The following is a 27,859-nucleotide window of genomic DNA, read 5'->3' on the forward strand; positions in this document are numbered from 1 at the left end:
GATAAATGCTAAGCATAATCCAAGGTACATTCAAAATGTTAGCCCTCCCTCGTTACAACCATAGCCTGCGCGGCGGATGCTAAAAAGTGGAAGGAAGAATCGCGCGCGCGCGACGCGCGAGGGGAGCGAGGGGGAGGGGAAGGAAGCTCTCGCGAGCGATTCCCCTTCTCTCTTCCCCTTTCTAGCGCGTGCCACGCACGCTATTACAACCACCATTGAACAAAAGTTTAACAAAATCAACTATCGGATATCGAGAAACATCACTTTTACGAAGAAGCAAAAGAAAACCGGTTATATGCGGCGTACGAGAAGTCCCTTTACCAACTTCTAATACACCTTAATCCTAGTTTCGCGTGGTAATTCGAATTTTGTATCTGTTTAGATTGAGGGTAGTTTTTACGTTTCTTTTTGAAAGCAGCCGCGTCCATACATGACAGTTAGGAACCAAAGTAGTACCGCACAGGGGGCCCAGGTAAATCCTCCTCGCCATCACCCTCAAAGGACACGGTAAGGTCAACATAGGCTTTGCCAGAAGCCTTAATTAGCTTGGTCATTCTGTGGAGAAGTTCAGATAAAATGCTATCGGTAAGGTCGTTAATCGTCTCACACTCAGACTAAGCGTTTGGTTAGTTGGACAAGCGGGAAGGAGGCGGGGCGGGGTGTACACTCACCTCAGGAAAAGGATAATAAGACTGATAAGCTGAGCGCAAGCACGAGAATCCGTACACCAAGACTGCGTTGTAAAAGTCAATGGTTATGAAGCCCGATAAACCTTTTTGTTACATGTTTTTGTTAGCATTTTCAGCCTGGACGAGGCACAAACCATAATAGATTTTGAAATGTGTTGGAGCAACCGAAGGATTGTGTACGGCCGCGGCCCTTACAATATAAATTGCAGCGCCATTGTTTTCATGGCAAACCGGTAATTCTTCTTCACTCTGCATGTGGAAGGACTAAAAAGATAAAGAACTCTGCACTTACTTGTGGTCCAGTCGTTTAGAGTGCCCTGGCAGCAAAGGTACGTACACAATCTTCACACCATGTACCACAATGGACACCTCAAACCCGTACTTATTCTGCAAAGGGGAAATCACATTCAAAGAATATTGAAACAACGGAATAACTCGTGAACGAAAGCAAAGGAACGGTGAAAAAAGGAAAAGTGGTGGAAAAGCTTAAAAGCTTATAACTAACAATTATTCCACTAGGACACTTTGTACATGCGATGATAGATAGCCAACGAAGCACGTTGAGCCGAGTTGGCTATAATCATCTAATATCCAACAAGAGCGAGTGGAATTATTGTTTTCTTAAAAACAATCAAGATTCAAGAAATACTGCTAGATCTTGCTGATTTCACTAAGCAAGAACAACCAGAAGACAATTTAATGGTGGCTATTTCTCGGGCGTGGTCTAACGGTTCATATACCATGGTTGCTAAGCCAATCAAATCCCTGGAATTGCATTATACAATGATACAGTCGGTTTTTCTAATTTCACATATTATGTGATTGTGTATGTACAACAGCGGGAGGTCGTTCTGTAATACATAAGTTGTGGAATTATACATATTACGAAGTTGGCGAATTTTGACTTGTTCTATATATTGAAACAATCACATAATACGTGTTTGTCTGATCACCGGAAAGGAATGTAAAAAGCGGAGAGCAACTCCCGACAAGAACTTTGTAATTTCCAATGGTTTCTGTTGTCTGTAGACTGTTCTGGCCCCAGTTGTTCAAAGGCCGGATAACTTTATCCGCTGGATAAGGCACTATTCGGGGTCTAAAATATACTTCACGTTAAACGTTGTCCAAGGTTTTCGTACACTCCTAAACTAGACTGTGGTTAGGGTGTGCATATTCGCTTGTACACGACGAAATACTGAAATCTTTGCACAGATTGAAACTATCAGATAGTGACTTATCCACTGGATAAAGTTATCCGGCCTTTGAACAACTGGGGCCTGAACAATTTTTTACCGTCACCAAACATTGGAAAATCGTGTACCAAATACAAGGCGGAAATATAAGCTGTTTAAGTTGTGTAAACGATTTACAAACGGGATGTCAACATGCTGGCACATCGTTCTGGGTGGACGTGCACCAAGCTAACTTGTATTTATCAACAATAGTATACAAAATGAATTTGTCGTTTGAACCCGTCTTTAAGCTTTCTTCCCAACCTTCATATTTATTCAGTGGTCTGTGAACGTTTTGCAATTCACTTTCATTCTGCAAGGATGTAACGCCGCTTTTTAGAAGAAGCTTTTTCGAGATTTCTTACAAAAAGAATTTTTGCCAAAATTAGAGGCCCTAAACTCAGGGCGCGATTTACTCGGAGGGGGAGGGGGGTGGGGAAATTAACGGAGTTTGAATGATTTGTCAAGACATCAGTACTCACCTTGAAAAAGCTCAAAAAGTCTTTCAGTTTAAAGTCTGGCGTTCCTTGGACGACCCACTTATCCCAGTTTGAGAATGACAGACCCTCCCTGTAAGATAATGTAAAGGAAATTACTTTCAGGATAGCGTCAAGTTGAAACGAACTCTTAAAACAACTGATTTGAGACAACATAGAAGCACTGAAACGCACAACATTGTATACTTACCTAATGACCGTGATTTCGGGAGGACCTGGTTCAGAGAAGATGACGTAAGGCAGCGCGAGATTCATGAAGCAGTTCTTGTAGTCTTCCGTGGGACTCTTCATCACGACTTTAACGAGCTCGATGGTGACCTAGGGCAGGGGAAATTAAAGGAAGACGATACTGTGCAGCTCCGTAGGGTATGGCTTTCAAGCCATTTTGGTTTGAAAAGGGAATGGATTTTTGCGAGTTTGGTTTGAAAAGGTGAAAGGTTAGTGGGATTAGATATAATATTGGTACAGTACGCAAATCGTATATTTGATCGATAACAACATAAGGGTTTCGACCTTTTGGCGGCAAAACCAACATAACATTCTCAAATAAAAGAAAGATCCTCGCAGTTACAATGCAACTTAAGCAGTTGCGAAAAGAAAGCCTGAAAAAATTTCAACCTTGAACGGGATTCGAGCCCATGACCTCTACGATGCCGGTGCAGTGCTCTACCAACTGAGCTATCAAGCCAACTGGGAGCTGGTCATATTGTGAGTTCGCAATATACCCGTGATGGATGAATAAATGAATGTAAATATATGAAACATATATTTTGAACTGCGGATGAAAGATCAAATAGAAGAAAGAACCTCCCAGTTACTACGCAACTTAAGCAGTTGCGAAAAGAAAGCCTGAAAAACATTCTCAAGATTGAGAACATTCTCAAGAGCCATTTGCCGACAGTATTCCCAAGCAACCTTTCCTTCCTTATTGTATGCACCAAACTATCCACTAAGAAAACAGACGTCGCTGATAACATCTGCTATGTAAATCACAATGGTCTAATGATCTCAGTACTGTGCTTCCCAATTTTTGAACATGCAGTAATTCAGCTCTAGAGTATCTCAATTGCCTTCGCTACCTTAATTCTGATGACCTGCTCGCAGTTGACCTCGTAGTTCAGTCTGTTAGAGCGCTGCTGACTCGCTTGGGTCAAAGATTTTTTCCTTTGATTCCCATGTACTTATCTCATTTCTAGCATCAATAGTTCAGGACCCAGTTGTTCAAAGCCCAATTAAGCTAATCCTGGATTAACGCAAACTTTGTTTCGAGATTAATTCTTAACCAATTAAGTTATCAAAATATTTTTGTCCCTCAGTTTTGACGTAGACTTTTCTTTACCATTAGTCTATACACAGGCACCCAAATGGGGTATAGGGCGCCGAAGACAAAAATCGAGCTCCGCTCGCCGGCTTGTCAAGTTTTCTTTTCGCCCTATACCCCACTTGGGAGCCTTTTCACGGGCTACTTTACCATTAGGTTGAAATTAAACTTTAAAACTCTTTTTAAAGAGCGAGATGAAAAACGTCGATTATCGTTAATCCGCTTTCGAACAACCGGGCCGAGTTGTTCAAAGCCCGATTAAGCTAATCCTAGATTAACGTGAATTTTGATTCGAGATTTCTGTCTCTCAGTTTTGACGGAGACTTTTCTTTATCATTAGCTTGTAAAAACGTTTTTAACGAGCGAGATGAAAACCTCGGTTAACGTTTAATCGTGGATTAGCGTTAGTCGACTTTCGAACAACCGGGCCCAGGAAGATTTATAAGGGTTTCACCCTCCACAGCACTACCACTCATAACATTACACTTTTCATTGTACTTCAACTCTACTTACCAAGCCAGCCACAGCCGCAGTTGTGGTAGCGATGGCGGGAACTATTTTGCCCGCGATTTTCTTGGTTTTTAACCGGTCAGCAGTCTCTATACTGTACATAGTAGCGCGGAGGTTCTGCAGGATTAAAAAAAATGCGAGGTGAGTTTAAAAAAGAATCAAACAGAAGTGCTTTTTTTATTATTTGGTCACGAGTAAACACTCTTTACATATAAAGTAGAACTTGTCCGAATGCATGACACTAGCTGTCATTACAATTGGGTTGTTACTATAATGGATACTCCAAACAAGGCTGGACACCTTATGACGTTTACACAATATAGTATCCTTAATCGTGACCTGTTGTTCGTGTACGACTTTATCCTTTACAGCAAGACGAGCTGTGGATTAATCACTACTGCGGTTAATGGCTGAAGTGCAACTTACTGAAGCTGAGGTGATGAAATCGATATGACCGTTTGAATCATCGTCTTTTTCAAATTCTTGAGGAAACATCGGCGACACATCTACGAGAGAAGGTAGTGCGAGGTAAAAAGCTGCTAATGTGCTCTTATTTTATAGGTTGTTTTGACCTTTTCTTTAAAGAGTGATAAAAGTGGCTCTTATTTAGTCTGAGATTGAAATCTTATAGTTCGCCTCGTTTGCATGCTTGATTAAAGAAGGGAAGATTTTACCAAAGGCTTAACTTTCAATGTTTATTACTCCGTGCAAGCTTGTTTTAACGTAACGAGAGATTGAAATCCCAAAGTGTGACCACTCAAATGAAAGCTACTGAGGAGTATTTTCCTGTGGTTCTGTTTATTAATGCTGTACAAGGTTTACGTCGTCTACCTTTATGTATGTGGTTGAAGTCCAAAGGCGTGACCACTCAAACGATGTAACGTTTGAGCTTATGCATGCGACCATTCAACTGACATCCACTGAACAATAATATGATTGCTGTGGGACTCAACTACATCCCCCCCCCACCCCCCCTCCCCTACCACCACCATCCTCCACCTCGCTAAAGGTAAGGTAAATGATTCAATACAACAAATCAAAAACATTTACATCTTGTCCAACAGACCTTGGTTGAGTACGGAAAGATATCTTACCATTGCTGGATTTTATTCCTTTTGCTATCAAGTCTTTAAGGTCAGGTATTAACTTATCGACGTCAAAGGCTGGCGCTTGAACAGTTTTGGATGCAGTTTCATCAGTTTCAATTTCCTAGAAAAAATAAGAGACAATTCAAAACGGTTTGTTTTGATGTTCAATTTAGTCTCTTTAAGCCATTACTTGGTCTCGGAGGGAGGGAGAGGGGCTACACCATGAAAGGTTGGAGGCGGTGGACGATCTAGAGTTCAAAAGTCCCATCCTTATTTGAAGTTCGAGATATGAATTTTTTTTTATCCTATGGGAGGCCTTTCTTTCCTTTCCAGACCAAAAAGGGCAAACATAAATACCTATCTTGGACAAACGTAGGTGAAACTATACCGTATACGAGGCTAGAATGGAGAAAAAAAATATTTCCCTTTAAGTGTCACACGTAACCTAACCACTTAATATCGGGATGTCCCCCACCGCTTCCAACCTCCGCCCACCCTCCCCTAACAACCTAAGAGGACCTACGTAATGGCTGCGACAAAGAATACGGCTTAGCGAGTAACTTTTAACATGGAGCCTGCATGGAAGGTAAGAAAGTGCCCATTACTTGCAGCACGCAAAACAAACAAACAAATAAAAAACATGACTTAATCTGCAGATTTATGACAGACCACTGAGTACGAATCTACATAGATCTTCGCATCGAAATTCAAATCTTAGCAGCATGCTGGATGTTTGTCCCATGAACCTAGTTTAATGGCCTTAGCTCCCACGAGTCTCCTGTAGCTCAGTGGTAGAGCATCCGAACTAGTAAGGTTCGACTCCTGTTGGGAGAACTGAGATGCCTGTGTCCTGACTGAAAACAATACATATATCATTCATTCCCCAGGCTCAAATATAACATCACATTTCTTTCACATAAATAGATCTTGTTGTCATACCTTGGAATTCGGTGTAAATTCTGGAACGTCAATACCTTGAAGTATTTCAACAATGCGACTATCACTTAAATCCTGTTTGTGAAAATAAAACAAACAATAAAAATATTAAATGATAGCCTCTCAGTGGTGCCATCTGAACTTGCTGGTTAAGCGCGGATAAACTGGGTACGCGGCAGTAGATGGGGACGATAATAAACAGCGCTCCGAACCCGTGCTTTGTATGTCTGGTCACATTTAAAAAACTGGACAGATTAACAGCATTTTCAGATAAGAAAATGACTAAGCTTTTGGAAAACAAAATTACTTTTCAGGATCTAAAACATTTACATGTAATGCGTTACAAGCTTTCGATTCCTTCGCGGAATTTTTTTCAACTTAGTGAAATTTAAATTTGTCACGTGATTTGAGGTGGTGTGAGTCACGTGACAAAATGTCCAAGAAACCGCTGTTTCGACTAATCTTTTGTTTGGACCACAAAGTGGCTGTGGAAAACTAGTAGTTAGCTTCTCTGTTTTGTGACTGTTACGTCACGTATTCATGTCCTCAGTCGTATTTGTATCATTGCAGTCTCGTACCCAGAGTCCTCAGGCTTTTTGGTCAGCGGGTGGGCGCCAGGAGAGACTCAGGAAGATTCGAAAAACATTAAATTTTTTGATTGGCTGCCCCGTAGAAGCCCCGTAACGGCTTCCAACGTTTTACCGCAGAAATCCTGCGGTAATAAAATTCCAGTACCCCAGAGTCTCTCCTGGCGACCAACCGCTGGCCAAAGAGCCTGAGGACTCTGGGTACGAGATTGACTTTATTGTAAAGGCAAAAGCTTCCTAGATAAGCTGTCCGTTAGCTCCTGGACCAATCGCTAAATATTGTTTGAAGAGAAAAAAAAAAAAAAAGAAAAGAAAAATTGGTCGTGATCATGAGGTGGCCGTATGGCGGGTTCCACTGTAGAAACCATTCTCAATCTCAAACGCTTTCTACGATACTTTTTCAAAGGCCGACAGAACTTGACGCGAGACACGACCCACTCACTGGATCGCTCTTATGTGTCTGTATTCAGTTTAACAAACCTGTGTTGTGTATTTGACGCCATAAGTATCTGCATGGAGCTTACTGCTACTCCTGACGAACATCATGTGCCTGACAGGAAAATTAACAAGCGAATTTTCAGATCGAGTGATTTGAGAATGGAAAATGACACACAGTAAACCCGTGAACTGAATGGAAGGCCATGGAAACAGGGGTTGTTCTAAAGTAAAACGCATACGGTTTGGTCAGTAAATTAGACGTTCAGCACAATGCTAGTGACTTTTGAAAACCGACAAAAAGTTCTCGTTTCCCTCATACCCCCCCCCCCCCCCTCCTGTGCCCACCTATTGCAAAATACCTCACTCTAAATAGAGTGACTTCTGCTCACATGGAATGCCTGTTTCCACTGTTTAAAACTAATCAAAACTGCTGGGCGTATTTCCGCGAAGGAGTAGAACTTCATCTAGGGGAGCCTGATATTCACGCCTAAAAAAACATGAATCAGCAGTAGTCATACGAGCCATCTGCGGTTCAAGCGCGAATTACGAGAATTTGAAAAAGTAAAAATGGATGCACTTACAATTCGTTCTTTGTGCTAAATTGTTGTGGTATTGGCGGTCTCTTCGGGCTCTGCCAGAAAAGTGCTGCAAGCAAAGATAACACTGTAAGACAACTGTTGTAAGGTGAAAGCATAAAATCACAAGGCTAATCAACTCACATCCGTCCTTGACTCTTGTGTCCAAAGGAAAAGCGTGAAGCAATTGTTTAGCCTGAAGGGAGTTACAAAATTAACACAAAAAGCAATAATCAAGGATACCTTTCGCAGACCAGTTAACTTCATGACATACAACGCATGAAAAAAATCAACAAATAGCCCCAAATTAAAATTATCCTGCGTAAAACATCCAGGTCAAATACCATGATCAAAGAAAATCCTGAATGATATTTTAAAATTTACCTCTACACTTTTCACTGTCTTTCACTGTCTGTGGCAAAAACCACAATGATGTTTTAAACTTTATTCTACACTTTTGACTATGCCTATCCAATCCAAACTGTACACATTTAGCCAGTCACAACAAACGCAAGACAATCTACCAATTACAACTCAAACTCCAAAACATAGAACTTATGCCAAGCGCAAAAAAAGCGTTTGTTTCTTTTACTTTTCCCCCCACTTCTGAGAATAATTGCAACAACATTCGTTTAAAAATAAAAACAGCATTCTTTTGCATGCAATATCGTACAACAGTTGTATCGATGAAGCCGTTCCTATCCCGCCTATTTACACATCAACTACACCAGCGTTGTTATAATGTCCTTCACTATTCCACTGTTCTTTTTACTTTGCTCTTACCTTGTGGTTGTAGTACTTCTCAAATTCTATTCTGCTAAGTTCCACACAACTTGCCCAGTCTTTAGGCCGCCGTTTTAACAATTTTAAAACTCGGTAAACGCCTTCAGGCTCGTTTCCAGATTGGAGAGTCTACGAAAGAAACCAAACAGCAAAATGTTTTTTAAAAAGGGGAAGTATGGTTTACGGATTACAGTACTACATGGCATGAGAGGAGGGGAGGGGGAAGGGGGCTTTCCTTGTTTCATTCGGAAACGATTTCTGTTAGGATCCATTCATTTCTTTGTAGACTGCATGAGCGCCATATTTGATTTTACTTTTGATTGGAATTCAAGGAGGGAGCCCGCTGAAAGATGGGAAGCTCTAGAAGCGTGGACTCTCGCGCGAGACGAGCGTGTACGTCTCTCCCCAGTCTCACTTTCCATTTCCTCAATCGTTCCAGACTTTTCGTTCAAACACCGCGCGCGGAATGGTTTGAATTCTAATTTCTTGGTGGCTCTCGTTACTTTCTATAACAACTGAAAAGAACACCCTACATGCACTATGAACAAGGCCTTATTCTTATCTTTCGACCTTAGAGACTTCATCATGACAATCTGGTGTGAAGTCAAAGTATATTTTCCCAGTCAACTTACATACGTGCACGTTAGATCTTCAAGGTGCAACTGCTAAGGTAATATTATACAGTGAAAAAATCCCCAACAAGGCGACAAAAGACGTCAAATTTTGTACAATCGCAATGGAGAAAAGAATAAATGTTCTGTTAACTGATGGATAAATGCAACAAATTAGTAAATGGAGACCGATAGTGTAATTTGACAAGTGAAGTTACTTTCTATCAGTACTATTTTACTCTTTCCCATTGTTTTTGGTGTGGCAAATGTTTTCAAAAAAGGCTTGAACAATCTCTACATTACCTCGGATAACAAACTCACTGCACTTAAGAAACAAAAGAAAAAATGCTTACTTCTAAGAGTTGTTCAGGAGATCCATTCGTTGACCAAAATGTCATGTACAATCTCGGCTTCTGAGCGAAACAATTTTCAAACTGAAACAAAAAAAGCAAATGTTCAGTAAATGGAATTACGCCTAATATATTTGACAGAGACATGGAAACCATCAAGTTGCTCCATTACTTCAAGTTCAAATGCAAGCTAGTTTCATTACATTAAGGAGAAAATCAAAGCTACTTGTGACAGGCCCATTATTGTAACGGACGCTATCAAAGGACCCGATCGCTTTACCTTATCTCTGGCCCATTGTATTGTGTGCTCTATGACAGCTGGAAACGATTTGAGAGTACAGTGAGGTACATCTTCCTCCGGAGGGTCCCGCTATGAAGGGAAAGAAAAAAGCATCGCAAAATAGCTTAATAGAATAATAAACAAACAATGAGAACAACATGCACCAAGTTGGCATGACAACATTCGTAGTTCATTATTTTTCCACTGAAGCAAAACAAGCAAACAAACAATAAATAGAGTATCGATAAGGGGTTAATTTCTAGAGACAGTACGGTGCTGCGTCGGTGGGGAGTAGAAATGAATGTTTGGTTTTATCAACACTAAGTTGATAGCTCAAGTGTAACCTTCGTTGCACTTTATGGTGACGCTCTGACAAAGGGCTAACATTCCCAACGTCAGCACCCGAATCTCTTTACGGTGGCCAATTTACCTTTAGATATCAACTCGGTTGATAAACCAAACATAAAGAATAAAATACCCTGTGGCATGGTTGTGCATATTGCAAAGACAGAATGATAGCCAAGATCCAGGCCTTAGACACATGTGAGGAGTTTTTTTTGCTCGAGTAATGATGTGAAACAACGTTACTTAGGACGTCACACAACGCTTTCCTCAGAAGGTTTGCGTGACGACTCAAATAACGGCTGCGAGGGAGACTCGTAGGGAAAATTAAGTTAATAACACACACCTGACTGGCATAAGACTCTGTGAGATGAGGAACTATCACCTGTTGAAAACAATTTACTGAGGTTTAACATAGAGTAAAGCAAGAAAGTCATATCAGTACCAGTTAATTTGGCGGACGAATTACGAGCAAGATCAGAAAAAACATTCTCGTTATTCTTACCTGAACGTGTCCCTTAGGTCCCATGGTTCCTGACTCCAGCAGGGCCCTTTGGGTACTCACACATCGGCTATAGAAACACATAACATAAGGTTCCTGAAGTTCCATCCTCATTACAAGTATAATTTAGACAAGCCAGCAGGGCTTGAATGAGTTTTAACACGGCATCCTTGTAAAGCAGCTTTTAGTATGTGGTTAATAGTATTTTAGGTTAGTTACTTTAGTTGGGGATGATTTTGGTTATATTTTATTTTTTATCTCTTTATAATCTATGCTGAAGGATTTACCGTGTATAAATATAGTTACCACTACCGCCATTACCATTACCATACACAACTGGGGGTTGGGGGGGGAGGGTAGGGGGTAGGGAAGGGGCAGGGAAGAAAAACGTAAGGGTGGGAGGGTGGAGTGGGAGAGTTGCAAGTCCCCCTACTTCTTATCCCCATCGTTTATCTCCCCTCCCCTCACTTCACCATGGTGTAAACTAATTTCTTCATTGAATGTGATTGCGCCTCACCTATCCATGTACCGCCTCGCCTCCACATTGTCCAGAGCATTAACTACAAGATCCTGAGACTCAAAAAACTGATCCGTGTACAGCGATTCTTCTGTTTCCGGACAAACTGAAAGATGGTGAAACAGAGAAACCGACCTTGAGAAATAAAATCAAACATTTCAGCAGGAAAAACGTTTGTAAAGTAATTTCCACAATGCTATTTACTTGTATTATTTATCAAGCTCTTTTGTTGCCGTACTGGCCACTCTGAATTGTAATGATGCGTTCAATAATGGCCTCGAAAGGACATTTCTAATCCACATGGCCATTATACGACTTCAGATGTTTCCCGCCGAAAAACAAGGTACAAGTGACAGCCTGCACCGTGTTCAATGGCATTTTCCCGCCATAGTGCACCGCGGGCAGGTGACAGGTTGCACCGTGTTCCATATCATTTTCCCGCCATAACGCATTGTAAGAACAGCACACGTGACAGGTTTCACTCTCCTCCAAGGCATTTTCCCGCCATAATACACCGTGAATACGGATCACTGAGCTGACAGGTGGCACCGAGTTCCATGGTATTTTCCCGCCATATACACCGTGCGCACGGCACAGGTAAGACAGATTGTACTGTTTCATGGCGGCATTTTCCCGCCAAAATGCACCATGAGCAGTTGTTTGCCAACGAAAACGCGGAAGCGGCTTCTTTACTTTTATCGGTATTTTCCCGTCGTAATTCACTGTAATATACGCCCTCTGTTCTATTCAAACCAACACGGTCACCTTACCTTTATGTTGATGTGGGTCCACATGAACATCTAAAAAGAAAACGAACACTAATCAATGCATCCAACTTAAAAAAATATAGGTGATATGTAAATCTACAGATTTTTACATAGAGAAAGGTACAAAATTACTTTTATTCAATCTCTCAACGGTCCAGAGTTCTTGTTAGGAGCCGGGAACCGGTTATTTTTACCGTCTATTCAAGTAAATGTTAACGGTTATCGTGAAAAAAAATGTTTCCCAAATTATTGAAACCGCTCTCAAAATTCATCGTCCTTGTGTTGGGAATTTCCTTCCATAAATAATGTAAAAAGATCCAACAGATAATATGACGTTGAAAATCCATCGCTTGTAAAGAAATCGCTCTTGGTTTAAGGGGGATTTTACCTAAACGCCATTTTTCCGTCACTTGACATGGCTTTAGTGGAAATATCTCGTTCACGTTTCAAGCAATCCAAAAACCCTACCATCATCCCGTGAATCTGTGTTGTGGGGTGTTTTGTGAATTTTTGGGTGATTTTTTGGTATATTTGGGAGGAGTAGTCGTTCTAGAAGGATTGGTTAAATTAAGAGAAAGAAGAAATATTGAAGATTTAGTGAAGTTTTAAAATAAAAATTTGTAGTTAATAATTAATAGACGGACACCAAGCTAGTCCACTAGTAACCTGGAGTGCTCTTACGTGGGTATCAACTGTCTGTTGGTGTCCCAAAAATCATTTTCTTTCTTCTATCCCTTCTTAAAACCTCTTCAAATTTCATTCAAATTTAGGTGAAATCCCCTCTTAAGCATTTTCATTCGTCAAAAATGACGCTGACTTCAAGCTCCGCCAAGTTTGGTTTCCATTTTTCGCGCGGCCAACTAGCTCCCATTATTCACAGGGAGATATTAACAACATGGCGTCCACCTGCAATTTTATTACTCCTTTTATAAGTATTGATGGTTTGTATGTGACGTCATGGCGGCCATGTTGGTGTACAGAGCAATAAGATTTTTCTCCTCTGGGACTTTATGCAAACTATAGGAACAAATTTTCTTTTGTTTTGTACACCAACATGGCGGCAATGCAAACCACCTATCAACAAGAACACCGTCAACCTACCTGGGTTTATTAATCCAACTGACAATACCGCTGTAACCGATTTGGGCTTCTGCGAAGGGACAAAGCGTTCTTTGTTAGAATCAGACTTCCAACCAAATACATGTAAGATGTAACCGGCGCCAAGCGCGGGAAACGTGTGAGCAAGTCACGATTGGTTGAAGTCTTATCATTGGTTGAGAAAGAGGCACGAGTAAGGCAAAACCAAAGCAAACACGAATTACTTTGTACAACTTACCTGAATGTGGTGAGGTCGAAATAAGAACTGGCGGTTTAAATTTGATTTTTCTATGAGGTCATTGTCCGTGACAGTCATCTGTAAGAAAAACACAGAACGCTTGATTAAAACTCAGCAACGGTTAAAACAAAATTGCCACATCCTTGCAATCATAAAATAAAATATCAAGAAGGAAAATCAGAACGAGATACCATGCCATTTTGACTTGCGATTCCTAAAAGAGCAAAGTTCTTTAAAAGTTCGCATCCTATAGCACCACATCCAACCTACAATTGCAACAAGATATTAAAACAGTATATTAGTACCATTTTAGAGCGAAAAGACCGGTTCATGAAGGATGGCTCCAGCTTTAGAGTCTGTAGACGATGACCCATTGTGCAACCATTCAAAAAAGACTACTGAGCAGTACTTTCCTGCGGTGCTGTTTACTGTGCTGTACAAGGTGGTTTTAGTCTGTAGAAGAAACTCCACTGTTCACTGAACAACTGAATGAAAGCTACTTAACGGTATATTTCATTGTGGTGCTGTTTATTTTGCTGTACAAGGTGGTTCTAACTTTTGAGTCTGTGGATGAAATCCTAAAGTGTGACCATTCAAATGAAAGCTACTGAGCAGTACTTTCATGTGGTGCTGTTTATTATGCTGTACAAGGTGGTTCAACTTTTGAGTTTGTGGATGAAATCCTAAACTGTGACCATTCGAATGAAAACTATTGAACAGTTCATTCGCGTTTCTCACCATGAATAACCTTAGATTCGACAGTTTATTACGCAGCTCTTCTCCAATACAAATGCGCAAGGCATCATATCGATCTTCCCTAAAAAAAGGAAGGAAAATAAGTTACAAAAACCCAAAAGAACAAATGCCATCACCGTACTGAGCACTGTTGGAACAGACTACAAAACAGCCATTGTTTTCTCTAGAAACTCCCCAGTCTGTATTTTGCTGCCCGGTCCAAACTTTGTCTTCGAGGTCCGTGCGGCTTCGTACGACTCACAACGCAAAAACATGAGTATAGTTTTGCAGTCTACTGCTGGAACTAAGGGAAACACAATAATTTTTTTTTTGCTTGTCGTCGAGCCAAAACCAAGACAGTCATATTTGACCAAACACAACAAAAGCAAATCACAGAATACAAGTAAACCAGTCAAACTCAATGACAATCGCACGAAAATTCACGCTCACACTCTTTGGCCGGGCTCGTCACGCATTCCTCTCCCAATTTTTTCAAGTTGCAATTCATTTCTATCCTAGCCATCCACTGCCAAAGATGAATAATTCTAGTTTTTGTGTACTAGTAGGATTACTGCTAACGAAACTGAATCATTTTTTTGGCGTTCCCATTGAAACAAACATGTTTTTTTGAGCTATTCATAAGTGACACTAAAACTTGTTGACAGTGTCCCTATAAATTCCTCTGCTCTGGAAAACGACGAAACAAGAACAAAGATCAAACCTGGGCGAAAAAGATTGTTTGTCTAGATTATCTTGTCCCTTGAGTGCTTCAGTGGCATCTATGTAGAGCTGTCAAACAAAAATGTGACAAACAAAATCATGTTGACTGCTAAAATAAAAGAAGATAATCTTAAAGATTTGGAATAATTGAATTAAGGCGTGCCTGGGAAAAAGCCCTGACTGACTTCTGATAGATTAGCCCAGCAAGCCTCACACTGAATTCGCGTCTGGGCGAGGCTTGCCGTGCTAAAACAATGCTTTGTATTCCCCCGAGACTCAACATGGCCGCCGAGTGATAAAGGTCTATACCGAAGTTTTTTTGCGCGGGTTCATGACTATGTGGGAAAAGCAGATCTTAGCAAGGGATGATGGAATCCAAAAAGAAAATTGGGGGTAACCACGCATTTTTTAGAGAAATTTTAACAAGCAACAATTATTCTAAAAACCAGTACAATACAAAGCGATGTATGGCGTTTTTTTCGAAATTGAAGCTTTATTATATCTGAAAAATGCATGGTTACCCCCAATTTTCTTTTTGGATACCAAAAGCACTTGCTAAGTTCTGCTTTCTCCGCATTGTTTTAAACCGCGCAAAAATATCCCTGTTTTAGTAGGCACCACCTGTAGGAAACCCGAGTATCTCGACATGCGCAGAGCGTATACGCAGTAACAAAAGTAGGCACCGTCCTTAAAGCATTGCGTCACACAGACAGAGCAAAACAGTAGAATGGCTTGAAGGTCACATGATTTTACAAGTTTCTGGTGATCACTCTAGGATGTATAGTTGATATCAAACCTGTGTGGAAAATCTTCCACTTGATAAGACATCTATATTTAAAGCCAGTTGGCCGAATATTTTTCTTCTAATGGCATAACATGTCAGTGTACTAACTTGTGGACAGAAATCAACCTAACGGCATTCATAGAGCGGTTTTCAATCGAGTGTCGAAAGTAATTTCGCGTTTGCATTGGTTTTGAATTACTACGCTCTATGATTGGTTAACAAAACTCGCGCCACTTTCTCAACCAATGGGGATCAACAACCAAAACCAATCGTGTCTTCGCCGAACGCGTTTTCCCGCGCTTGGCGCCAGTAAAATGTATTTGCTTCAAATTTTGATTGGTTTGTTGTGTTGTTTACATCTGTTGCGATTGCCCAGAGTAATTATTTTGGTTTTGGTTTTATGACACTCAATTGGAAACCGCCTTAAGAGTAAATAAATTAAACAAGCAGTACGCTAATATGAAAGTGTCACAAGAACTGAGTCTGAAAACAAGAACCTATGGATAAGGGTTGGTTTCTGAATAAATTGTGCTGCTGTGTCGGTGTGGAGTAGAAACGGATGTTTGGTTTATCAACAGAGTTGATAACTAAAGGTAAATTGACCACCGCAAAGAGATTGGAGTGCTGACGTTTCGAGCCTGCCTTTTCTGGGAAAAGAACATGAATTTTATATCGATCCCAGTTCAAACATCACATTATATAAAAAACATGTCCTTGGCAAATTAAACGTTGTTGCTTATTCCCTCTGACGAGGGGCTGGCGCTCTTGTTCTCAGACTCAGTTCTTGTGACACTTTCATATAAGCGTACTGCTTGTTTAATTTATTTATATATACTCTTAGAGCGGTTTCCAAATGAGTGTCGTAAAACCAAAACCAAAGTAATTACTGACCATTACTCTGGCCAATCGTTGTCGAGCTAATCAGAATTCGAAGCAAATATATGTAACCGGCGCCAAGCGCGGGAAAACGCGTGCGGCGAAAACACGATTGCTTTTGGTTTGGATTCCCATTAGTTGAGAAAGTGGCGCGAGTTTTGTTAATCAATCACAGAGCGTAGTAATGCAAAACCAAAGCAAACGCGAATTACTATCGACAGTAAATTGAAAACCACCCTATACTACGCTATTTTGTAATTTTGTAATTTTGGAATTTTAAACCTACGAAATTCATTCATTGAGATTTTAAACCTATGCAATTCAGTCGTTTCGACCGAAAGAATTGATTTTTACTAAACAATCTATCTCTGTACATACCCACTGTTTCAAGGGACTGTACTTCCCAGTTAACGCTTTTAAAACTTCTTGGCCGACAATTCCTCCAAGAGAAGCAGCGAGCGGAGCAAAACAGCCGCGTGCCGTGAAGGCCAAGTGGGTCAACAACTTCTCATCCAGTTGATCGGCCTAGAAAAAAAACAAAACAATAGAAAAATATCAAAAAAAGTAATAAACATAGACGAAAACCACCACAGACAGTTAGACCGTTTTCAAATTGAGTGTCGTAAAACCAAAACCAAAGTAATTACTCTGGCCAATCGCAACAGATGTAAACAACACAACGACCCAATCAGAATTCGAAGCAAATAATTGTAGCTGGCGCCAAGCGCGGGAAAACGCGTGCGGCGAAAACACGATTTGTTTTGGTTTGCAGTCCCATTGGTTGAGAAGGTGGCGCGAGTTTTGTTAACCAATCACTGAGCGTAGTAATGCAAAAAGAAAGCAAACGCGAAATTACTATCGAGCGTCAATTGAAAACCGCTCTATGAATGCAACTTATGCAGTTAGAAAAAGAAAGTCTGAAAGACGTTGAGGTTTGAGTGGGATATTTCACATAACTACAATGGTCTTGCATCAATTTAATCTTTCATCTGCAATTCACATAAACTTTTTACATATGAAAAAATAATGAAACTGACCTTTGTAACTGCTTTGCTGTTTAGTGATTTTGCCAAGTTACATAATTCCGTGGCATCTTCACTGTTTCTGAATTAAAAGGATTTATTGTTTAACTTTAATGTTAGAACCACCATATACAAAGAATAAACAGCACGACCAGAGAGTAAAGCTTGATAGCTTTCACTTGAAGAGGCATCATGAAGACATTATAACTCAAACACAGAGAACCATCTGGATGTGCTGTATAATGAACAGCACAATAAGAAAATACTACAATCAACTCCCTTTGTTACGGACACCATCGGGACCAGGAGTTAGTGCCCTTAATCATGATAGCGAGGGTCCGTTATAGCAGGAATATATTTCAATCAAACGACTGTAATTTATTTTTGCCGGGGATTCAGCTGCTGTCCGTGTTATCGGGGTGCCCGTAATAGCGAGGTGTCCGCAAGGCGAGAGTTGACTGTACTTATTATTTCTTAGTAGCCTATGATATTATCCCAGTATGGACCGCGAGAACAGGCTACTCTCAAGAATGAAATCTTGACCGCAAAAGAGACAGAGATTTAATCCTCTTTGTACTTTTCACTAAAAACCTTAGCATGAGTTTTAAAGAATTTTTTGGTGAAACTAAATTTAAATGAGTGGATTCATTTTGAAAGAGGGAGCGCAATGTATAAAAGCATTTTTTTTCGCCTGTTTGTGAAAAATGAAAAAAAAAAAACTAAGTGGAGATGTTGTGGTGTAATGGTTAGCACATTGGCCTTCGATCAGTTATTTAAAAGATCGCAAGGCCATTGGTTCAAGGCCAAGTTGGTCTCTGCATTTCTGTGTTGTTTCCTTAGACAAGAAACTTTGCTCCACGTTGTCTCTCTTCACCCAGGTGTATAAATGGGTACCGGCAACATACTGCTGGGGGGGAGGGGCATGGGGGTAACCCTGTGACAGAATACCTTCCCATCCAGGGGGGAGTAGTAATGCTCCTAGTTGCTTCATGCTACAGAAACAGGGTTAAGCTCCGGCCGTGTGGGCCACTAAGACTTGTAGTGCCAATTACCTTTTTTATTTACATTCGCTACCGCTATATGCTTGCAATGAAATGTTGCACAGTTTTGCTTTACACTGAATTGTTCCTTAAAATATTTCAAGTTCTGTGATTTTGTTGGTTATTCCTTTTTCTCTCAGGTTTTACATAATTCTCTTTTCGATCAGTTGTGCCAGGTAGCGCGCGTAGAAAGGCTGTTTGCAAACCAATTTTATTAGCTAGTTTATCCTCAGGAGAGGGAAAATCTGCGCCGTCAGTCTCAATGCACAGTTTTTCCCTCTATGCCAGACAGTGAATAGCATAACTTTCAATTAAGTTGTCACAATATTTAAGAAAGTTGGAATCCACTTCGCTTCCTTTTCTACCTGATCTCAGGGAGCCTTCCATTCTGCTCTTCAAACAAGTGCATGGCATGTATTCCAAAATGCAGCTGTAAAGGGACCTGTAGAACAACCAGTATATTAGGGAACTTTAGCAACAACGACGGCAACGGCAGCGAAAACGTCACCATTAAAATGAAATTGCGTTTCTTCAAATGTCGTCGCTATTAATCCAACTCGCTTTAAATGTCAATTGTAGGTGAAATTTCCTGGAGACCGCACCCAAGGTTAGAGTGAGAAAAAACAATTCGCCGTCGTGTGTTTAAAGCCTCCATAAAACATCCCATCAGGAAATTTCACGGCCTAGTCGTGCAATGACGGCAAAGAAATGTACCGAGGAGTGTAATGCACGTGCAGAGTTGTTGTTTTAGTTATTTTAAAAGCCTATTGCTTTTTTGACATTCTCATTGCTGTTGCCAACGTCATTGCTGAAGCTCCCTATTACAGTCTCCATAACAGCCTGCATGACACTAGCCATGCATAGATACTTGTGATGGCAGATGCTTTAACCACTTGTTGTCAGAGAATGTTTGACGATAGGTAGTTTAGGGAATTTGGTGGCACAGCAGTGGAAGGTAATATTAACAATAACCTCTGGATGTTCAGTCATTTTATCCTCACCATGTAGCACAGTTTGATGGGATGACAATAATTATTAAAAACTGGATTTGACTGGCTTAGCGGCCATGCTACATGAGCCATTATTCTATGCCTGAGAAATAGCATCATTAAAATTGATTGTCTACTGGTTGTTCTTGGAAAGCAAAATCAGCAAGATCTAACAATATTTCTAGATTGTTTTAATGAAATAATTGTTCCACTCGCACTTGTTGGATATGAGATGATTATAACCAACTCGGGAATACACGCCTCATTGGCTATCTATCATCTCATAACCAATGTGCGCTCATGGAATAATTGTTAATTGTAATAAGCTTTTCCAAGCTTTTCTAAATAAAAGAGTCTTGAGGCTTTTCTTAAAAGAGTCAGCTATGAGGCTATGCTTCATGTGGAACTGTCAAAAAGCTCAACAGCTGTGGAATGCATGGGACTTAAAACCTCTGGCCAGTCACGGTTAGACACCACTCATTTCACTGGGTAAGGGTGCACTTGATTCATTTGACAAACAAAAAATGAAATTCATACCTCCATCTTACTGAGATCTGCAGTAAGAATATCTGGTTTACTAAGCTGCGTCTCAAGTGATTCCTGTGAAGAGAAGGCACATGCTTCAGCTGGTAGAAAATCAAATAATCTTGAGTTCCTTTTTACTGCAATTGAACACAGTCAAACACTGCACACATAACAACACACGGAACACACATCGAAAAGTTAATTTTACTTACAAATGCTACCAATGAAGAGGAGCCCTTGACTTGTCTTGTTATTCCACCATATTGATAAGCTTCATACGCAGTGGTATCACAGATGCTGAATGCATAAGGAGACAACACTGCAAACAATGCCATCAAATAAATAACTTATTCATATATACATATTTTTTCATAAAAGAACATGCAACATCATCAGCCTCCTTCTGTCTCGTGACGGTGCGCCTTGTTGCAGAACAATGTCTGTGGTGACTATGAAGTCCTATCCTTGAATGGCAATCTCTGTTGCAGTTGACATAGATGAAAACAGAGTCATCCCGTGGTGTTGATGCCTTTCTTTTCTGTCTCTTTGTTGCATGGTGTTGGAGACGGTTTGCTTCTGCTTTTTCCACTCCTGTTATTACTGCGTATCTCCAGGATGTACAGTCTACATACTATGTTATGTAGCACAATATCGTCATCATCATCATCATCATCATCATCATCATCATCATCACTTCTTATCACTCCCGGGGGAGCATAGGGTGTGACATAATCTTGCTACAGTGGAACCTCAATTTAACAAAGTGCCAAGGGACTTAAGGGAAATTAATGGTTTGTTATATAGAGGTCCTGTTCTATACAAACAGCTTTAATTTGAATGGCCAAATTGTTCAATTATTTTCAATTAGACCTAATATAAGAGCCATTTTTCGACATTTTATTACATGGCTCGCTCTTCAAGGAAACCAAATTTTCTAACCTTTGACTGTGTGTTCTGATCCATTTAGAGCTCCCATGCCAACAATCTCCTTGAAGGTAACTTTATCACCAGTCTGTAAACCATGCATCCGATTCTCTAATGTTGTCACCACTCCAGGATTTGCCTGAAAAATATTTTTAAAAATATGGCAAATATTTAGTGAACATATATTTACAGCAATACTGCATAGTAACTTCTCAGTAGCTTTCAGTCACAGATGCAACAGTTAGAACAACCTCTTACAGCATAATAAACAGCACTACACAAAAGTACTGCTCAGTAGCTTTCATTTGAATGGCCACACTTTGGGATTTCATTCACAGACTTAACAGTTAATAGAACCACCTTGTACAGCATAACAAACAGCACTACAGGAAAGTACTGCTTAGTCGCTTTCAGTTGAATGGCTACACTTTGAGATTTCCTCCCCAGACTCAACATTTAACACCACCTTGTACAGCATACACAATGGGGTTTTATCCATAGACTCACAAGTTAGAGCTATATAAAATGCTGAAAAAAGTAGTAAATGACTACATGGTTGACAGGGATGTACCTGAAACATCGTAAGGCCTAGTTCACACATCGCATTTCAGTCGAACATAATGCAGACAAAGTTAATAATTTTAAGAAATTAAATTCGTCAGTAAAGCAATGTATGAAACCATTCATAGAATTAAATTCGTCCAGATGTTTTATCCGTCTGCCCCAGACGTCGTAGTTCAGACGCATCACATTAAATGCATAACGTTGAAAATACATTTTAAAACGTAATATTGATTTGTCGTTTTCTTGAACCTGGAATCATCACAGGTTGTCCACACCAAGTTCCACCATCCCATGTTAATCAAGTCGATTCAACTTAAATAGTTGTCTTAATCGAATCCCTATTATCATCATCTTACAGACAAAGTCAATTTGAATTTAATTCATCTGAATTATATTTGACTTATGACCTAGGCATAATACACCACGGAGTATCATTGAAATATTGGTAAGAGTGTTTTAATGCAGCCAAGTAACATCCTCCACTTCCTCAATGTCATCATCATCATCATTACCACCTCATCATCATCATTATCAACAGCCCCACCACCACCACCACCATCATCATCAGCATTATTGAGCCACACTTTAGCATGCAGCCACAAATCAAAGTCATAGCAGGTAGCTAGGAAATTTTATATCTACCACACCTTAGTGATTTTCCAAATAAAAAATTCCTTTGGCTCCTCTCCTGTGGAGTCCAGCACCTCAAACTCAGGTCCAAAATCACAGAATACCCAGCTGACCACTCCATGAACTCCAGCACTGATAAACTGCAAACAAAATTGATTCAGTTTATTACTTGGTAACTAAAGCCCCACAGGCAGCTGGTACATGTGTATCAGAGGGTAATGCACAAGGCTGAAAGATGCCGGAACAGTAAGCTGAGAAACGAAGCTCCATGGGCAACTGTGAAATTTTGAGGACAATCTTTACGCCAAGGGTATTACCCAGCAAACTGGAAAGGAGTTTATGTATTTTATCACCCTCTGATAAATTTCTGAAACATGCGCGCTTTTCTGTGAAAAGACAAAACAAGCAGTGATGGCCATGGTGCAAACAGTTTACTAGACTAGTACATTTTATTAAACTGTGATTAAGTTAAATGGATTGAACCAACTATAAAGAATTAAAACTGTGACATTCGTTCTTTATTTTTCTTGTTGAAAAAAAATGGAGTGACTTTTATCATAATTAATATAATGATAACCACTGTCTGATTTTGTACCATGTGACATATTTTGTCCAATGAGAACATGTGGAAATTAATTAGTGAGTTATAAGTTGAGTTATAAGGAAATATTTGTGTTCACAGAAATTATAGGTTTAAGGCTTGAAAAGTTGTTGGGACATTTTTAGAAATGGACCCTTGGCATGACAGCAGAACTGATTAATACTGGGTTTAGTGTGAAATAAAATTTTACAGGTTGTCCTAGCCCCTACCCCCCACCCCCCGCCCCAATCCCTCACTTGGAGTTTCTGTAAAAAAATAATTAAACAGCTGTTTCTGAAGCAGTGACTCACATAACAAACTAATGGTACAAACCTTAATTGGAGGCTCCTGTGACCTGCAGAATGTATCTACCTCAAGCTGGAGACTGAGTGGGGCTTCTGTGAGAATTACACACTAAAAACGAAATAAAGACTTCATTCATAGTCTGAAAAATATATTAAGAAAACAGAATTAAGTAAACACACTCTCTCGATCTTGTGTGTGTTGCCAGGTGACAATCAAGGCCAAGGAATTTGTACTCCCATAGAATTGGAAGTCAAATATGAATAAAGCTGACTATAACCTTTCCAAAATTACATTTAGCCACATTTAAATTTTTGTTCACACACATTAAATGTAAGTTACCCACATGTGTACCTGATAGTGTTTTAAGAAATCAAAGTCGCCTTTGCTTATTGGAGAAGTCGAAGTCTGAATATTAACGTAGGGATTCAGTTCTGCTAGACGCGGTGCACTGGCTTCTGCCCTGAAGAGATAAAAACATTTAATTTACAATCAATTAGTCATTCACTCAATGAATCATATACATCCACCCAAGGGTATAGTTGGCTGTAGTTGTGGCAGGACGAAGTAAACCAAGAAAAACCAGGGTAACAAATTAGCTTTCAAGGGTAGCAAAAAAACTCTCTGTCAAGCCAAAAAAAAAAAACAGATTAACTGCCCCTGGGTCCCTGAGGATGTAAATAAATGCATAAAATAAAAATTACTTAATTAATAATAAAATTTACGTGAACATTTTCAGGGCTTACAAAAAGGGCTCCACAGTCAAGCAGATTTTTCCCTGGCCAAGTAACTTTTTCTATCTAACCAACCAATAAAAATAAAATTGAAACTAGCTGATACAAAATAGACTCACTATCTCTCTCTGTTTCTAGAGAAACACACATTTCTTCCAGATAGAAGGGGGCCATGATATCCAAAACTAATTTAAAATTACCATTTAAACTGTATAAACATTAGCCCAAGGACACGAGTTTCCATTTGAGACAGTGAGAGATGAATTCGAGGTGGCTGGTGATCAAGATGGAGGGTCAGTCCCTTGTTGTAGGCATTATGCAGAAGGGGAGAGGGTTGGAGGGAGGGGAGAAAAACAGAAAGCAGCTGAGAGGTGTGCGACATTGAACTCTCCTTATTGAAGCAATTTGTTTTGGCAGCCCATTGCAAGTTTTTTATCTGTCTTCAAAACCTTACAATAGGTTGCCACAACAAAATGTTGCATTACAAGCTGTGATGTGCACATAATTTTTAAAATCGTCGTTGAAAGTAGCCCCATCTAACATCAACTTTGGCCTGTTATGCAGGCAGGTTAATAGACAGAAAATTGAAATTAAACTTTTATTTACCTGTTTTTCTTCTCTCTGACATCATCCTCCCTCAAGAAAAACTGGCTTCCAAGATCGTGATAACAAGCAATCTTGGTGTCATGTAATGTGATGGACTGTCGGGATAAACAAGGTACAAAAAAAATTAAATTAAATAGTTTTATATAACTACATAATTAAAATCTGTCGGTGAATTATTTTGCCTGCAAGATTTATTTCAGGCTCACTAGGTTGAAATACATGTAAGGATAAAGTCCATGTAATACATGTAACCAAACTTCACATTGAAAATTGGATGTCCATAAGGCAATATTCAAGCTTGGGACATGTTGGCAGAAAGAAAATGCACCCTAACTGACTAAGGTACCATACAACATATAGAACAAAGAAAATTGATTAATATTAAATCATATTTAATAGTGATAATACTCTAAATTAATTTACCTTGATACCAGCTAGGACAACATTTTTGGCTGCAAAAATAAAAAAAGAAAATACATTAACAAGTGATTCAGTTGTGATACCAATGTGTTTTGACAACAGCAATTTTTAATCAAAAATTTATCCATATCCCATGTAAAAACAACATTCACTCATTGAATTGGTTGTAAGCTCTCACAATTGCATCTCACCTATTTCTATTCCCAATCCACCAAGACCACTTAGAAATACTTTAGACTGTGCCATTTTGATCATTGCTCCATCACCAAGCATGTAGCGTTGACGACTGTTAAAAAAAATAAGACAAGTTAAAACTACAGTCGAACCTTGATTATCCGGACTTTTCGATTATCCGAACTTGCTTCTCTGGTCCCGTTTTTTTTCATGAATATTAATAAGATGTGATCATGTTATCGTTCCTTAAAACGAACAAGCCTGATACTTGAACATTTTAGAGCACTTTCAATATACACTAACAATTGTAAATATATCATAACATACAGGCTGTACATATATGCAATTCTGATCTATTCATAATTAAATTCTGTTTTCTTTATTTCCTTTGTTTACATTAAAAACAGTCTAAGTGGTTATGTACAATAAAGTTGTTCCAGGATTGCACCCAGACTTGAAATAGTGTTTATCGATACTGTGTTCGTAAGCCACAAAAACGGAACCTTTAAAAAAGTCTGGGACCCAAGCCATTGACCGCCATGTTGCAAACCGTATGCACCCACATAAAGATCTCAATAAAATCGGCAAACAGTACAATTATTGCTTGATTGCATTTCAGATGTACATAATGTGCAGTTCCAGACAAAAATCCATACCCACCCCAGGGAAGGTCATCACAAATTCCCAGGGGGAGGGAGGTCTTGAAAGCCAAAATTCTGTATGAAGCTAAACTAGAATTTCTTGGAGGGAGGGAGATATTTTCTCGAACTGCGCATAAGTGATTAAAAATACTCTGTCAGGATCTACTTTGCAGCTACACTGTACACATAACTATTTACATTTTCATCTCACCTGTACAAAGAGTCATCAATCTCAATGTCAGTTGTATTTGCCATTTTGTGACGCAAGCCTTTTGTTTCCCACACAAAGTATTGCTAAATTAACCCAAAAATATTGTTGTTGTTGTTGTTGTAACGTTGCTAAATCAACTGTAGAAAATGCTGTTCTGAGGAGAAATGGCAAATAAGCAAATGGATGGTTAGTTGTCTTACCGATAAATCCGTAAAATCTTGACAATATTATTACAAGTCCTGGCTGGGCCATGCCATTTCTCAAAAATCCTGATAACTGACAGGGACTGAAAACTATTTACAACAACTGCAATGTGAACAAACATGTACCTCAACAGTGATCCAATTTTTATGATTATTTCGAAAGGCTAGATTTTCAATTTTTATGTCTTTATGGAACACATCTGGTAAGTTTGCACAATTTCCCAAGCCATAGTCTCATGATAAAGTGCTTGACAATAATCCAGATCAAATTGGAATTTGTAAATGTTGTTATTCAGTGTATTTAAGGAGATAGGGAACCCGGAGTAACACCCGAGAAAACCTCTCACAGCAAGAACAAGAACAAACAACAAACTCAATTCACTTATGACACCGAGTCTGGGAATCGAACCCGGGGCACAAAGATGGCAGGCAAGTGCTCTCACCACTGCACCATTACTGCTCCCTATAATTGCTCCCCAAAATGTACAAAATTATTTAGAACAAATTGAACAGGCCTAGGTTGCTAGAGGCCTATATCTGTGTCATGTAATATGCTACACATTTTGTTCCTAGAAAGGACTTTAAAAGGTGTGGCTTGCTGTCATTGTCTGAACTTAAAAAAGATTTCAAACCATGCCTTGGAAATAACAATGAGTTCGGCATGGGTACTGTTGGAAATTTCACCGCAATATTTATTAAAGGTGGTGGTGAGCGATCGTATACAGTGGTAGATAAAGGGAAAGGGCCCTGAGGATCCAGCCCCTGCCTTATTTTCAAAGAAAGTAGTGGCCAGTGGGCTGAAATGTTTGTGAATTCCAACTGAAATATTCTCATTCTGGCTTCTGGCGATGGCATGTGGATCTCTACCTTATATGAAATTCTGGATCTGCCACTGGTTTATACAGTCATGATTTTGGATACCTTATGGAGACAGGTGTGTAGTATAATGACCTGCCTCTGAAAATACAGGGTATCTCGTTAATGCCAGAGCCCAGTATTGGTCACGTGAGTCAAAAACAGCTGGAATTACAATACATTCATTTTAATAGTGAAACCAACACTGCACCAGGTTGTTAATCGACGTATGTGACAATTTGACAACGATTTTAAGAAATACGAAAATTAAACGAGATCTAAATCAAGACCACACAAAAATGTCCTAAGCGTTTTATCTTATTTTAGACCGCAGAGAGAGAAAAATTAGTATGCAGCTAGCAACACTGCTTCCGTCTCACCGGAAGAAGTAGATTTGGAAACCCTAACCTGGAAATTTGTATATTTCAATTGATAATAATCCAAACACACAGTATCAAGAAGGTTAAGTTTAATATACCTTACCTGTTGATCCCGTTTGCAAAAGAAAATACGCTGAAAAATCGTCCAGCAAGTCATTGAACTGTCACTGCGATTGCCCCCAGCACTTCTTCCCGGCGTAAGACCGATAGGGGTCTGGAGAATAAAATTAGTCCCAGTTCCCTGCGGGCGGATTTTTTTGTTGGGTAGGGTGGCCAAGGAGCAGTTTTGTCTACTAGTTCGTTACGTGATAGCATTTTCATTTTCTTTAATAATTCATGAAAAAATAATCCGAAAGATTGGCAACTATCGCTTCTAAATCAATGTCCTGTTTGGCTAAGCTCTTTTGATCATGATGTAGACACAAAGTTATTTTTTCCTGTTTCGGAATTGGACCTCAGTCTCAGCTAGTATTGCGACGACAGAACAAGATTTCCGAGAAAAGACAGAACAAGAACCAATTGAAATATTCTTGGCCAGGATGTCTACTCCAATTAGCCCGATTTTTCATCACAGAAAAATCA

The 27,859-nt window shown here is 39.6% G+C and overlaps 1 protein-coding gene across 1 annotated transcript; it reads right to left on the bottom strand.

The window, feature by feature from the left end:
- On the bottom strand, positions 1 to 27,474 carry LOC146456150 (ubiquitin-like modifier-activating enzyme 6). Its single transcript, XM_085093289.1, has 37 exons — positions 27,381 to 27,474; positions 25,840 to 25,993; positions 25,005 to 25,099; positions 24,817 to 24,845; positions 24,394 to 24,488; positions 23,408 to 23,516; positions 23,084 to 23,164; positions 22,188 to 22,310; positions 20,992 to 21,115; positions 20,265 to 20,371; positions 20,065 to 20,127; positions 18,904 to 18,980; positions 17,514 to 17,580; positions 16,855 to 17,001; positions 14,818 to 14,885; positions 14,100 to 14,178; positions 13,553 to 13,627; positions 13,362 to 13,439; positions 13,127 to 13,175; positions 12,029 to 12,058; positions 11,259 to 11,364; positions 10,745 to 10,811; positions 10,586 to 10,624; positions 9,898 to 9,987; positions 9,621 to 9,701; positions 8,657 to 8,785; positions 8,018 to 8,069; positions 7,880 to 7,943; positions 7,341 to 7,410; positions 6,277 to 6,348; positions 5,344 to 5,458; positions 4,676 to 4,755; positions 4,253 to 4,366; positions 2,609 to 2,736; positions 2,404 to 2,491; positions 982 to 1,076; positions 1 to 555 (listed from the first exon to the last, which is right to left on the bottom strand). The coding sequence occupies exons 2-37, from the start codon at positions 25,881 to 25,883 to the stop codon at positions 438 to 440; spliced, it is 3,048 nt and encodes a 1,015-aa protein (XP_084949415.1). The 5' UTR covers positions 25,884 to 25,993; positions 27,381 to 27,474; the 3' UTR covers positions 1 to 437.
- Between the last annotated feature and the right edge of the window lie 385 nt (positions 27,475 to 27,859).

The sequence above is a fragment of the Pavona decussata genome, unplaced genomic scaffold (assembly GCF_977016875.1).
Source record: "Pavona decussata unplaced genomic scaffold, jaPavDecu1.1 SCAFFOLD_260, whole genome shotgun sequence".
Taxonomy (NCBI): Eukaryota; Metazoa; Cnidaria; class Anthozoa; order Scleractinia; family Agariciidae; genus Pavona; species Pavona decussata.